This window comes from Rhea pennata, chromosome 1, assembly GCF_028389875.1.
Source record: "Rhea pennata isolate bPtePen1 chromosome 1, bPtePen1.pri, whole genome shotgun sequence".
NCBI lineage: Eukaryota > Metazoa > Chordata > Aves > Rheiformes > Rheidae > Rhea > Rhea pennata.
This window is the reverse complement of record NC_084663.1, coordinates 67,046,445-67,059,028: the sequence shown is the minus strand read 5'-3', so window position 1 is coordinate 67,059,028 and position 12,584 is coordinate 67,046,445. Positions and strand designations below refer to the sequence as shown.

The 12,584-nt window shown below is 37.5% G+C and overlaps 1 protein-coding gene across 4 annotated transcripts in view; it reads left to right on the top strand.

Moving 5' to 3' along the window:
- The window catches only part of KDM5A (lysine demethylase 5A), a 51,784-nt gene that overhangs the window by 32,256 nt on the left and 6,944 nt on the right, over positions 1 to 12,584 (top strand). For 3 of the 4 annotated variants that reach the window (XR_009960209.1, XM_062590468.1, XM_062590491.1), the window contains exons 19-26: positions 1,814 to 2,169; positions 2,696 to 2,834; positions 3,474 to 3,653; positions 5,142 to 5,303; positions 6,348 to 6,899; positions 7,693 to 7,836; positions 11,236 to 11,395; positions 11,716 to 11,936. Coding sequence is in view for 3 of the 4 variants with exons in the window: in XM_062590468.1 (XP_062446452.1) it covers positions 1,814 to 2,169; positions 2,696 to 2,834; positions 3,474 to 3,653; positions 5,142 to 5,303; positions 6,348 to 6,899; positions 7,693 to 7,836; positions 11,236 to 11,395; positions 11,716 to 11,936 (1,914 nt within the window). In the remaining variant the exon portion in view is untranslated. The remainder of the gene's footprint in view (positions 1 to 1,813; positions 2,170 to 2,695; positions 2,835 to 3,473; positions 3,654 to 5,141; positions 5,304 to 6,347; positions 6,900 to 7,692; positions 7,837 to 11,235; positions 11,396 to 11,715; positions 11,937 to 12,584) is intronic. The other variant, XM_062590481.1, reaches the window with a different exon arrangement.

Genomic DNA, 12,584 nt, shown 5'->3' with positions numbered 1-12,584 from the left:
ACATCCTAAACGTATTACCATATGTGCAGTTACATTTATATAACCAAACATGTAGTTTAAAAATAACAGAATTTCTGCACTTGAGAAGCTTGTTTTCCATAAAACAATGTTTAGAAGTGTTAGTTCTGTCCTCCTCCATCCATGAATTCTATATTAACTTTTCCATGGCAATTTATTGTTGATATCAAGCAGAGACTTAATACTGGGCTTTCTTTGTGTCTTTATGGTATTAACATGTTGCTGAAAACAGATACCTTCAGAAAACTCTCTAGGAGTCCCAGATGCAGATTATTCAAGCCTGTTGACTCTAATCTCTTTCTTTCAAAGATGTTCTTTAACATGTTCCCCAGCTGCTAATGGAGTGGAAAGTATATTATTATCCTCGTATGATATGAAGATTTTACTGCACTTCTTTTCAGATACAAAATAGAAATATTTACTGAGCATTTTCTGCCTCATGAAATTTTATCATCTTTTATTAATGGACCTATAAAATTGCTAGGATTTCTTTTGTTTCTAATGCATTTAACACCTGCTTCTAATGTCCTCAGCTCTTTCATCTATGTATTATCTCTTAACGTCTTTATCTTTACTATTTTGCTAATAGTTTCTTGATTCTTGTTTAGCTATTTTTTCACTCTTACATCCATTTGCTGGGTAGCTTATTAAGGCTTTTTGGCCATCTAAACTCTTTTAACAGTTGTAATTCATATTTCTATCTAAACTTTTCTCCCATCTAATGTCTCTTATTTTCTTCAGCCTTAGGAAATTAGTCTGTTGAAGTACTCCATGCATGTTCATGTTTTTGAAGCTTCAACATCATCACTAACCTGTAAAATGGATAAATACATAATTTTACTGTTTAAAACTATACCTCTTAGCTTATTGAATGAAGTCAACTAATGATCATTTATGCCTAAGCACCCACTAACTTTTAGGATGGCATTTCAGTGTAATTATCCATTGTAATGAATTGCAGAATACTTATGTCATGTTGAATGATAAATAGTTTCTAACACAAAATTTTTTCTGACACATTTCTATTAATAGTATCTCTATTTGTAAGAAACTCGAGTGTGAATCAATTGAGTATGCTGGTTGAATGTCTTTGAATAAATCTCTGGTGGAGATTCTTTCCCTTCTATTTGCATTATTAGATTCTTTTCTTTCCTTGTGATGCTAAAACATAAGGACAAGGAAAACTGCAGTAGTGCAGTTGCATTTCTATAAAAATTATTTTCCTTCGTTAAATGATTTTACATTTACATTTCTTTCCTGCATAAGCTGAAGCCCTTATGTGTTTAAGTGGTGAGCATGCCTTAGGGGATAGTAATTTTAAACTTGGCCATCATTCTTTTAATGTCTTCTGGTGCTCATGTCCTTGTACAACTCTGACTTGTTCTTTCTCCTCAAAGTTGAGATATATTGTGTATTATCATCATTAGTGCCTCTGACGCTAGTTTGAAAGGATGATCTGTTTGCAGAAGTTTCCCCCACCTTTTTAAAGTAATGTTGACTGAGTAGTGCTGTGTTTTGTTAGGATCCATAGTCAGCTGTAGCTGCATAATTTTCATTGCAGTTTGATGCAACTAAAATGCATTATGTCTGAGATACTGGAGCAGCTCAGTTTAGATGGTCTGTTATTTACAGGTCAGACATGATGGTGTATGACAAACCAGCTGGCATTGTAGAAGCTCTGACTCATTACTGGGTGATCACTTACAAATTCATTGCTAGTTGATCCTCCAGTCAAGTTTCCTTTTTGATTCTATGTGCTTTTCTCCTAATTGATTTGTACTGTGTATTACTTTAGAATCTGCTTGATGATGTAGAAGAATTTCATGAACGTGCTCAAGAAGCTATGATGGATGAGATTCCAGACTCCTCCAAGTTGCAGGAATTGATAGACATGGGCTCTGGCCTTTATGTAGAACTTCCTGAACTGCCAAGGCTGAAGCAAGAATTGCAGCAAGCACGTTGGCTGGATGAGGTGAGGTCCACCCTCTTGGATCCCCAGAGGGTCACCTTAGATGTGATGAAGAAACTAATTGACTCAGGTGTTGGCTTGGCACCACATCATGCTGTAGAGAAGGCCATGGCTGAGCTCCAGGAGCTGCTTACAGTGTCCGAGAGGTGGGAGGAGAAGGCCAAGGTCTGCCTGCAGGCAAGGTGAGTGTTCCTTGGCAAACTTTTCTGTGTGTCACACTCTTGAGAGTGTCGGCCTCTTTTGAGGAGTGCGGTGAGAAGCAGGGTCTTTGAAACATTAATGTGTTTCTTTACGTCCCAGCAGCTTGGTGCTATTGATTGCCCAAGAGTTGGATTTGAAATTGTTAATGAGTTGCAGAAGAGTTGGTACTCTGTTGGGCTGGCCAGTGGCAGGAGGGCACGAGTGTTGTCGCTGTCTTTGCTATTGTTTAAAACAAAAAGCCCAAACAGAAAACACTGAGTATGCTACCAATGCTACCTTCTGTGTTAAGGAGTTATGGTGCTGTGCCCCTTTGAATTTGATAGTGCCTATCAAAAAGCCTATCAGCTTTCTCACCTCTGCTCTTGTCTGGTAGCTAGTAGCATCTTCCAAGAACAGAGCCATGGTATCCTACACTGTAGTGTAATCGCACCACGAGCCTGTCAGATTCATGGCTGTAGTTGACTGACGTTTTGAGAGAAGGCTGGAATCAGGTTTTTCTTACTCTAGACCACGGCAAAGCATGATGGCTCTGGAGGGCATTGTGAATGAAGCAAAGAACATCCCAGCTTATCTGCCTAATGTGCTGACACTGAAAGAAGCCCTGCAGCGTGCTAGAGACTGGACAGCCAAAGTGGAGGCCATTCAGGTAGGAGTTACGTCAGGGACTGGGATTTACTGCTTGTATCCTTTTAATTAGACATGCTCCCTCTTCCCAGCTCTGCCCATAATGGTGACCAGAAGGGAAAGCTTGCTATAACTATTAAATTTGCTTACCTTAGTTACTGCACTTACAGTTGTACTGTACTTACATGTACTACATAACTGAAGTTATGACATCATTAGTTACATAGTCCTCCTTCGAATGCCCTATGCAAATAGTAATTCAAATGTGATCCGAAAGGGACATGGTTTCTGTGATATTCGTAGGTCTTGAGCTCTGGACTGCAACTGTTACTCTTACATATTTATTGGGAACTGAAGTGAGACTCTTAGCTGATTTCACATCAGCCTGCTGTTAACCAGATGGATTTAAACAGCTGTTTGGAGATGAAATGTTGTCTTATTCCCTGAGCCAGCTGGCCAAGTCAGAATGGCTATTAAAATAGAAACTGTATGAGATAGAGAACTAGTTTTTCAAATACCAGTAAGATTGAAACCCTGCCCTACTTTTCATGCCCTGGATCTCTATTTTAGTCAGTGACTACATGGTGTATAGCTTGAAATTAAACAGGCCATTAAAGACAGTGGTGGAATCTTTGGCGTAGCAAATTTTGTTTTACCTCAGAATGGTAGCAACTATGCCTACCTGGAGCAACTGGAGAGCTTGTCTGCAAAAGGCCGCCCAATACCAGTGCGTCTTGATGCCCTGCCACAGCTAGAGTCACAGGTAGCAGCAGCACGTGCTTGGAGAGAGCGCACAGGACGGACTTTCCTGAAGAAGAACTCAAGCTACAGTCTGTTACAGGTGAGCAGCAGATAGTTCTGTATCAGGCTTCAGAAATTATTCTTCATGGTCCTCTACAGTCTAGAGGGAATAGCAGTTACAATAGAATACAGCTTCTTTTGATAATACAATAAATATTTATATATAATAAAAGGTGAGAAGATGAATCAGGCATAAAGTCTGTGTTTGAGTAGTGCTGTTCTATGCATGGACAACCTCAGCTGTTATTTTGGAGAAGCAGATTAAAACTATGCTTTTGGAGAGGAATGAAAAAGACATTTTTGTTGTGCGAGCCTAGAAATACAGGGCTGAAAAAGAGGCTGACTTACTGATGGATGCTTAGCTTGTTCCGCTGCTTATCTTTTTCTTTAAGAAATTTATGAAATATGTAATTATTTTCTTAGAATTCAAGTCAGTTACTGTTTATTTCACTTGGAAGAATGTAATCAGTGTCTCTGTTTTAACAATCTTTAATGTATTTAAAAATCAATCATGTCTTCTTGACAGACTTTCCTTTTCTAGAGAAAGCAAATCCACCTCTTTCAACTCATTCTCATAGGCTGTATTTCTCAAACAATTGCCTTGTCTCTACAGTTTATGTTCACTTTCAATGTGATGTCCAAAACCAGATAGAATCCTCCCACTATGGCTTCTGTAATGCTGGGTAAAGTCCAATAATTAACTTCTGTGCCCAAAAGGGATACTACTCTTTAATATTTCCAAATGAAATTTGCCACTTTTGCAACCACATCACATTAATTTCTGTTCAGTTTATGGTGCACTGTAAGTCTGAAATTTTCAGTTGTATTTTTTTGCCTAATTATTTATTTCACTATATTCTGGTTTTACATTTGACTCTGTTTTCCTAAGTGTATCAGTTTTCACTTTTTTTATATTGAATTTCATTTACTAGATTTCATATTTCAGCATACCTTCCAACTAATCAAGATTACTTAAAATATAATGCTTGTTCTTCAAAGCACTTGCGTGTCATGGTTTGATGTTATGAGGTTTATAGGACACTTTTTAGGTTTGTTTAGTTTGAGTCATCAAATTGCAGATGAAAGTATCAAATCATGGCAGATCTTTGAGACCTGCAGTTGATAAAAGCACCTAAAGTGAAAGAAAAATTGATATCTTACTGTATACAGTTACTCAGTCGGCTGTATGTTTAATAATTTAATCTACATGGATTTCATAGTTTGATTATGAACATGCAGTGGCCTGCAAATTGACCTGGCAAATCACTTTTAGACTGATTATTGTCTAATTCTGCATATACAAGATACTTTTATCCCTTTCTGTTTGTTTCTTCTCCTCATAGCACTAATTAGTAAGTATCAAAGATACTAGATTGCTGAGAATTTTTTACTCTTGTATGATTATTGTAATGCAAGTATTATGTGTTCTCATGTATGTCCCTGAAATCACAGCATAGGTTAGAATGTCTTTGTTTCCATTGACTGGCATCCTTGGCTCTGACAGTGTGAATTTTCTTTGTGGTTACAGGTTCTGAGCCCTCGGACTGATATTGGTGTTTATGGGAGCAGTAAGAATAGACGGAAGAGAGCAAAAGAGTTGATGGAGAAGGAAAAGGAGAAAGATCTTGACTTGGAATCCCTAAGTGAACTAGAGGATGGGCTGGAGGAGGCCAGAGACACTGCAGCTGTGGTAAGGAGCAGTGAAAGGTAGTGTCTCCTGATATATGGATTTAATAAATCTGTCTACTAATTTTTGTAGAAAACTGACAAGTGAATCTCAGTGAAACAAATACCTCACAATAATGTTTGTGATGCAGGAATACAATTCAGCTTTAACTGCAGTGAAAGTAGAGGGAAGCACAGTTCAGAGCATAAGTGCTGGTACTTAGTATGTATCTGGCAAGGTGAAAGACTCTAATGCTTTCAGATTAATACATGCAACCATGTATTTATGTAAATGGAACAGTTGTTCCATTGACTGTTTCTTAAGAGTTAAAGTTGCTCATTTATTGACATAAGTTAACAAACTTAAAATTGTATTCCAAATTCTCTGACTACAGACAGTCAGACATTGTCATTTCATCTTTCTGCATTAAAAAATGGGTGAGGGTAGTCTTGAAGTGTTTGGTTACAGAAACTTAGAGAGGGAGGGAAGTTATGAGTCTTCTCTGTTAGAGGGATGTTGACGTAGCTTTTTGGATGAATTTAGTGTTGTGTTGGTGCCCTTTGGCAACAAAAAATGGATGCAGGCTCAATCTGGTTTATACACAGTCCATTTTACATTAGTATGCTTCATTATAGTTACTAAAATTGAGACACTAAGGAAATTTCAGTTGCTTCAAGAACGATATGTGAAACTCCTGCTGCAAAGTATGCTTTGAAACCATTTCTGTTGTATAGTCTTGATAGCTGGATGGTGGAACGTGATTCTGACTTTTCTTCCTGGAATCGAAATCTCTTCTGGTGGGCTTATAACAGCTTTAGTTACAAACTTAGATAACATTTGAAAGTTTCCAAATGTTTTATGTAGTAGCTATTTCAGAAGGACTTGGGGGGAGGTAGCAGGGCATTAAGAAGGTATTTTAACTGAAGTTTTAACTAGATTACACAATTTCTAAATTTTGGGCTAGTTTAACAGGGAAGATGTCCTGGTATGTCTGTCTGTCTTTTCACATTTTATTAGCAGTGTAGGAACTCTTGAAAGTTATGAACTGTTTTTGTCTTTGCTGGATAGGTGGCTATATTCAAGGAACGAGAACAGAAGGAGATTGAAGCCATGCATGCTCTCAGGGCAGCTAATCTGGCCAAGATGACTATGGTGGATCGTATTGAAGAAGTCAAATTCTGTATCTGCCGCAAGACAGCCAGTGGATTCATGCTACAATGTGAACTGTGCAAGGACTGGTTTCATAGTGGCTGTGTGCCCCTTCCCAAAACAAATTCTCAAAAGAAGGGCTCTAGTTGGCAGGCCAAAGAAGTAAAGTTTCTGTGTCCGCTTTGCATGCGTTCTCGAAGGCCGCGACTCGAGACAATACTGTCTCTGCTAGTGTCGTTGCAGAAGCTGCCTGTACGGCTGCCAGAGGGGGAGGCATTGCAGTGCTTGACAGAACGTGCCATGAGTTGGCAGGACCGAGCACGACAGGCTTTGGCCACTGATGAATTATCCTCTGCTTTGGCTAAGCTTTCTGTGCTCAGCCAGCGAATGGTGGAGCAGGCAGCGCGGGAGAAAACGGAGAAAATAATCAGTGCAGAGCTGCAGAAAGCAGCAGCTAATCCAGATTTACAGGTAGGAGTGTTAATATCTTGCTCTTTACCATGGTAGCCCTTCTTCAGTGTGTGTGTGGAAATGCCTTACCTTTCTGGAGAATCTTGAAGGAAAGGGTAGAGCAGTTAGAATTTGAGAACCAGGCATATCAAAGTTATCTAGCTCAGTGCTTCTTAGTCTCGTTAGTCCATGATTGGCTTCCTGCTTTTACATATTTCTCCAGGCAGAGGTCTGTTACTTGTCAAACAACTGTTCAAGGTGCTATCAAGAAACACTGGTTCAAATATAAGAGCTAGCTAATGTCCTGAAGAGCTACAAAGCAGTGGTTACTTTGGTGTCCAAGTTCCATTTCCCTCTGACAAATAGAGGTGTCGATATCTGTAATTCCTCATTGATTGTCATTTTCAAGGCATTTGGTGCCTTGTTAATAAATTTCACCAAGCACTAAAGACAATCACTGTTACTTTTACAGGTGATCTCTTCATCCTGAGATTGAGATCAGTAATTGGATAATGCTGTGTTGAAGAAATGTATACAGCCACAGGGTATATTTCATAGCATTGAACAACAGTGTTTAGGTCTTTCTAGCTGCTGCTACTCAAAAACATGGAAATAAAGTACAAAATAACCTTTTTCTTGGGTATTTCCCAATTTTTCTTTACATCTTGCTGTGGCTGGACTTTTCTGTGACTATCTAGGCAGTTATCCTGAGGATAAGTAGCATTGTATTCTTTGTCTAATTCTTACTTTAGCTTTTATGTATGTTTGTCTGGAGGTTTTATTTTTTCATTCTTGTATTCAATTTTTCTTTCAGGGACACTTGACTAGTTTCCAGCAATCGGCCTTTAACAGGGTGATAGGGAGTGTGTCCTCATCACCACGACAGACCTTGGATTATGATGATGAAGAGACAGATTCTGATGAAGACATCAGGGAGACATATGGCTATGACATAAAGGTAAGGAATTCAATATGGCTTTTCTTCATGGAGTTAATCCAGAATGCCTGTTTCCTTATTAATTCAGTTTATTCCAGAATATTTTTTGTATCTTAAGGCTTATCTACATACATTCTGGCCTGATTCCTGTTGTGAGAGAGGTGTTTTTTGGTTTTATCTGAACATCTTAGATCTGATATACTGTAAAGATTTTTAACGTTTTTATTCAGAATTCCCAAATGTCCTGTGATTGAGTTTTAAAAGTTGCTTTTTAGTGCTATGTAAAAAGTTACACTTCTCTCAAGGGATTTGCAACCAGAGTTGATTGTAGTTTATAATACTGTGGAGGATGGACATTATCTTTGTGCAATTGTTAAATATATTACAAATCATAAATATAAATAATTGTATGGGGAGCTCTTCATCAGTTTTTTACTACACAAACAATTAGTCTGTGAAAACTTCATGGCCTGTAAGGAGGTTCTTGGGCTTTTGCATTTTCCTCCCTTTCTTTTCTTTCAGCTTTCATATACGGGAAGTACAACTGTTTTTCAGATGTGTAGAAATACTCAGGACTAATTCTGTGAATCATATAGTAAAATTGGTATCTAGATTAAGTTCAGAAACTCTTAACTGCTGTTAAGTTTAAGATATTTTAGCTAGAGAAGAGTTGTCATGAGAGGAGGCAATTGTAGAGCTAGCCAAGTATGTATTTTGGTGTAATATATTTAATTTTAGAACTTTTAAAATGTCCATTCAGTATACATAGAGAGAAAAGCAAAGACATGTTTTCGATGTAGTGGGGTTTTTTTGTTTTTTGTTCTTTGTTTTTTGTTTTTTTGTGAGTGTCATCTGTCTCATAAATTAGAGCTGGATGAATGAAGATATTACAGATGTTAACTTAAAAGGCAATGTGATCATGAAAATTCTCTTAAGACAGATTTTCTGTTTTCTAAAGGGACTGCAAATATTTCAGGTGCGGTCTGTCTCAATCTCCTATATTTAGTATTTTGTTTTTAAGTAGCTTTATGTAATTGTATGCAATTGTTTTACAGACCTATGTGAAATGCCAACAGGAGTACATTGTAGTTGGATGTTGGTTAATTAAATCAGTGTTATTAAAAAAATCAAGTATTTCCAAACTGTTCTCTGCATCAGGAGTCCTAAGGAGGCATTTCTGATAGAAGTGACATTTTCTGAGGCTGAGATGAAAGAAACCATATTTCAAGATAGGTGGCATATGCTTGTCAGCATCTGAGAGTTTTGCAGTAGTGTAAATTGTGTTCTGTTCAATGTATTCTGTTGTGATTTCAGGATCTGTTATTTAATCTTTTGACTTGGATGTCCATCACTGTATGTAGTTGTAAAAACTTACAAGTAAAAATCCAGTCAAGCAAAGCTTATAGGAACCATAAACATCTTTTGTTAGCTCAACTAACATAGTTGGAGAAAAAATAACTTTTCAGGTGACCAATTCCTTCAGGCCTAAAATAGAAGCAGCAAACTTCAATGAAAATAGCAAAGTTACTCAGAGTTTAATTATTTTTATACTACTGGCTTTCAGTTTTTTTTTTTTCCAGTTTATGATTTGTAAACATTTTCCACTGGAGTGATGTGTTCAAATGAACAAGTATATCAATTGCTATGTGTCATCTATGAGCTTGCTCTTACCTTTTTGTGGGGCCTGTAGAAGTAATCCTTGGATTCCTAAGAATCCAAAGACTATGGATTAAAACCATTGTCTTGGACATCTCAAACACATCACTAGTAGAAAAAACAGATGTGAAGAGACCTATTTGATCATGTTGTGCTTCTTTTAATCAACATGGTATTTCCAACAAAATACTTTTTTATGAGCACAATAGCTAGACTTGTTTTAAGACTTGCTCCGAAAATTTGGACTGATAAGCAGGTCAAATTTACTGTAACTTTTCCTGGCCTTTAATTTGCTGCTTTTTTGTCTCATGTAGATTTTACTTGTTCTTTTGCACTCTTGTTGCTTATAGCCACCAAATAGTGGTATCTTTTTTAAAAAATTCTCCTATTTGCCCCCAAACTTTCTTTAATCTGGTAGTATGATATCCAGAACAAGCTGCTGTAGAGGATACTACCTTTACTATGCAGGGAGAAAGACCTTTTCCTGAATATATTTATTTGACTTATTTTCTGACCAATTTAAATCCCACTTCTCATTCTGCGATATTCAGTTCTATTTTAACATGTAACTGGAACCCTGAAGGAGATTACCATTCTTAAAAGTCTTATTTTTATGTCACTGAATAGCATTGTTGAGGTGTTGCTTTTTCACAACTTGGCCATTTTGGACCCATAAAACTAGTATTTAGCTTCTGCTAAATATTACCAGTCACGGCTCTACTACCTTTCTGTTTTTGTAGCCCAGCTTTCTTTTTAATACTGTTTTCTGAAAAATCAAAGTCTTACATTGCATGCTAAGTATGTTTAACCTGTTGGCCAGTTTCATCAAAAATTTGTCAGGGTAAATAAGTTTCAAAAAGTACTGTGAAAGCAGATGGCTTTTTGAGGAAATTATCCTTATTGATTACCTGTGCTGTGGTAAGCAAGAAGGAGGGAAAATGAATGTAATTAGGCATCAGGGAATCAACTTGTACCTTCTCTGGATTCTCTGTGTAGTATAGTGCAAGGTCAAAACAAAACTACTTCCACTGTAAAGGGATTTCTAATCTCTCTTCTCATGGATCCACTTGCATCTAAGACATGCCTCATATTTCAGTCTTTCTATAAGGTATTTTAAAAGTCAAGCAGCTGTCATATGCAATGAACACAAGACAATGCCTTCGTTATTTTACTCACAAAAATACTCACAACAGTCTTAAGGACTGCAGCCATTTTCCTTTTGGTCTTTGATCCTACATTAAAACTGTTCAAAAGACTGATGTGAAAATCCTGATCTCAGGGCAACATTTGATTGTTTTGCCATTATTTAGTCATCTGTCTGGTACTGTGTTGCTCAGCTTGAACAAAAACTATTTTTTCTTCCCCTTTAAGATCTTCAATCATTTCTCTCTGTGGTATCCATGCTCTGCATACCTCTGCTCTAATAATGATATCAACTTTCAGGGTCTTATAGGCAAAATTTTTAAGCAGAACCTGTGTCATTTTGTGGATTTATGAAGACCATATTCAAGGAACTTAAGTGAGGAAACCTGTCAAGTGTTTCTCTCACACTGGCTATAATTCTGTTAACCTCTCTCCATAGTTGCTACATTCTTCCATTGTTTATGTACAGATGCAACTTGCGCCTTCTGCAGGTAGTTTTGATACCTATGAGGTGATCGTTCCAAGTAGGGTTTTAGAAACAGTTTGTTGATTTTTGTAGAATTTAATTTGAAGCTGATGTTTTCTGGATCCAGGTGTTAAATATTTTTTTGCGTCTTTCAGGACAATGCTAGTGTGAAGTCTTCTAGCAGCTTGGAGCCCAACTTGTTTTGTGATGAGGAGATTCCCATTAAATCAGAGGAAGTGGTGACACACATGTGGACTGCTCCTTCATTTTGTGCTGAACATGCATATTCTTCTGCTTCTAAAAGCTGCTCTCAAGGTACTTTCTTTTCTCTACCTTGAAATAGGATTGAATAGACAGCTGGTATGAGCAGTCAGTAAAGGGTACTGCTTTGTTACTTCTGTTAGTTGTAGAGGGTATGTTCTCTGTAAGTTGGGATGGCACTGGTCAGTTTGCTTGAGAAGGTACAGTAGAGTCACATAGCAGTTCCATTTTCTGGTGGCTAATATATAGAATCAGGATCAATGTTTTCTGTTTGTGATTATCTCCCTCCTTAGATTGTTGTTGTAAAAAAGTATGCCATTTCTTCTTCTTGTTGTTCTCTTATATGCTTATCTGACTTGTCTCCTATCTGAAAGGTTCTAGCACCCCAAGGAAGCAGCCTCGGAAGAGCCCACTGGTACCTCGCAGTTTAGAGCCCCCTGTATTGGAGCTGTCACCTGGAGCAAAGGCTCAGCTGGAAGATCTAATGATGGTAGGAGATCTACTAGAAGTGTCACTGGATGAGACTCAGCACATCTGGCGCATTTTACAGGCTACTCACCCTCCCTCTGAGGACAGATTCCTTCATGTCATGGAGGTATGGACTTGAAGAAATATTCTGATACAGGAAAAAATACTAAATTTTAACACATTATTTTGTTGAGGTTTTTGGATAGATGTGTGCTTAGTTCATATTGGTGTTTTAGCCAAGGCTTAACAGATTACAGAGAATAACAGATCCAAAAATTCAATTCTGTTCCTATGCCTGAGTTTAGCTTGACATAAACAGATGTATAGTTTGCTGCTATGACAAGTTTCACTATTTTTTAAGTTTGGAAATCCTGTGGAACATTGGTGCCTTGTAGTTTATTGCACTCTGCCACGCTGGATGCTTTATAGAGAACTCTTGATCATTCATGCAGTATAGCACTGTCCTCTACAAATAGCAGTATTTAGAGCAGGTTTTTTTTCAGGCAGGGAATCCCATATGTAAGCTTTATTTTAAAAAGCTAATATTATGGAATGAGATGTTGGTCTTGACTGAGCTTGGAGTTGGGACTGATCTGAAAAAGAGTTAAAAAAATATTTAGGAGGATGGAAAGTTTATAGCCTATATAATATATAATTTGCTATTTGCATTTTGCCAGACTTTTGCTATTGCTGGGGAAACAATGTGTTTTGCCTTCTAATGAAAAATGTTTTGGGAATACAGGTAGCAAGATTTCTGTTCTTCCTCAGTGTGGCA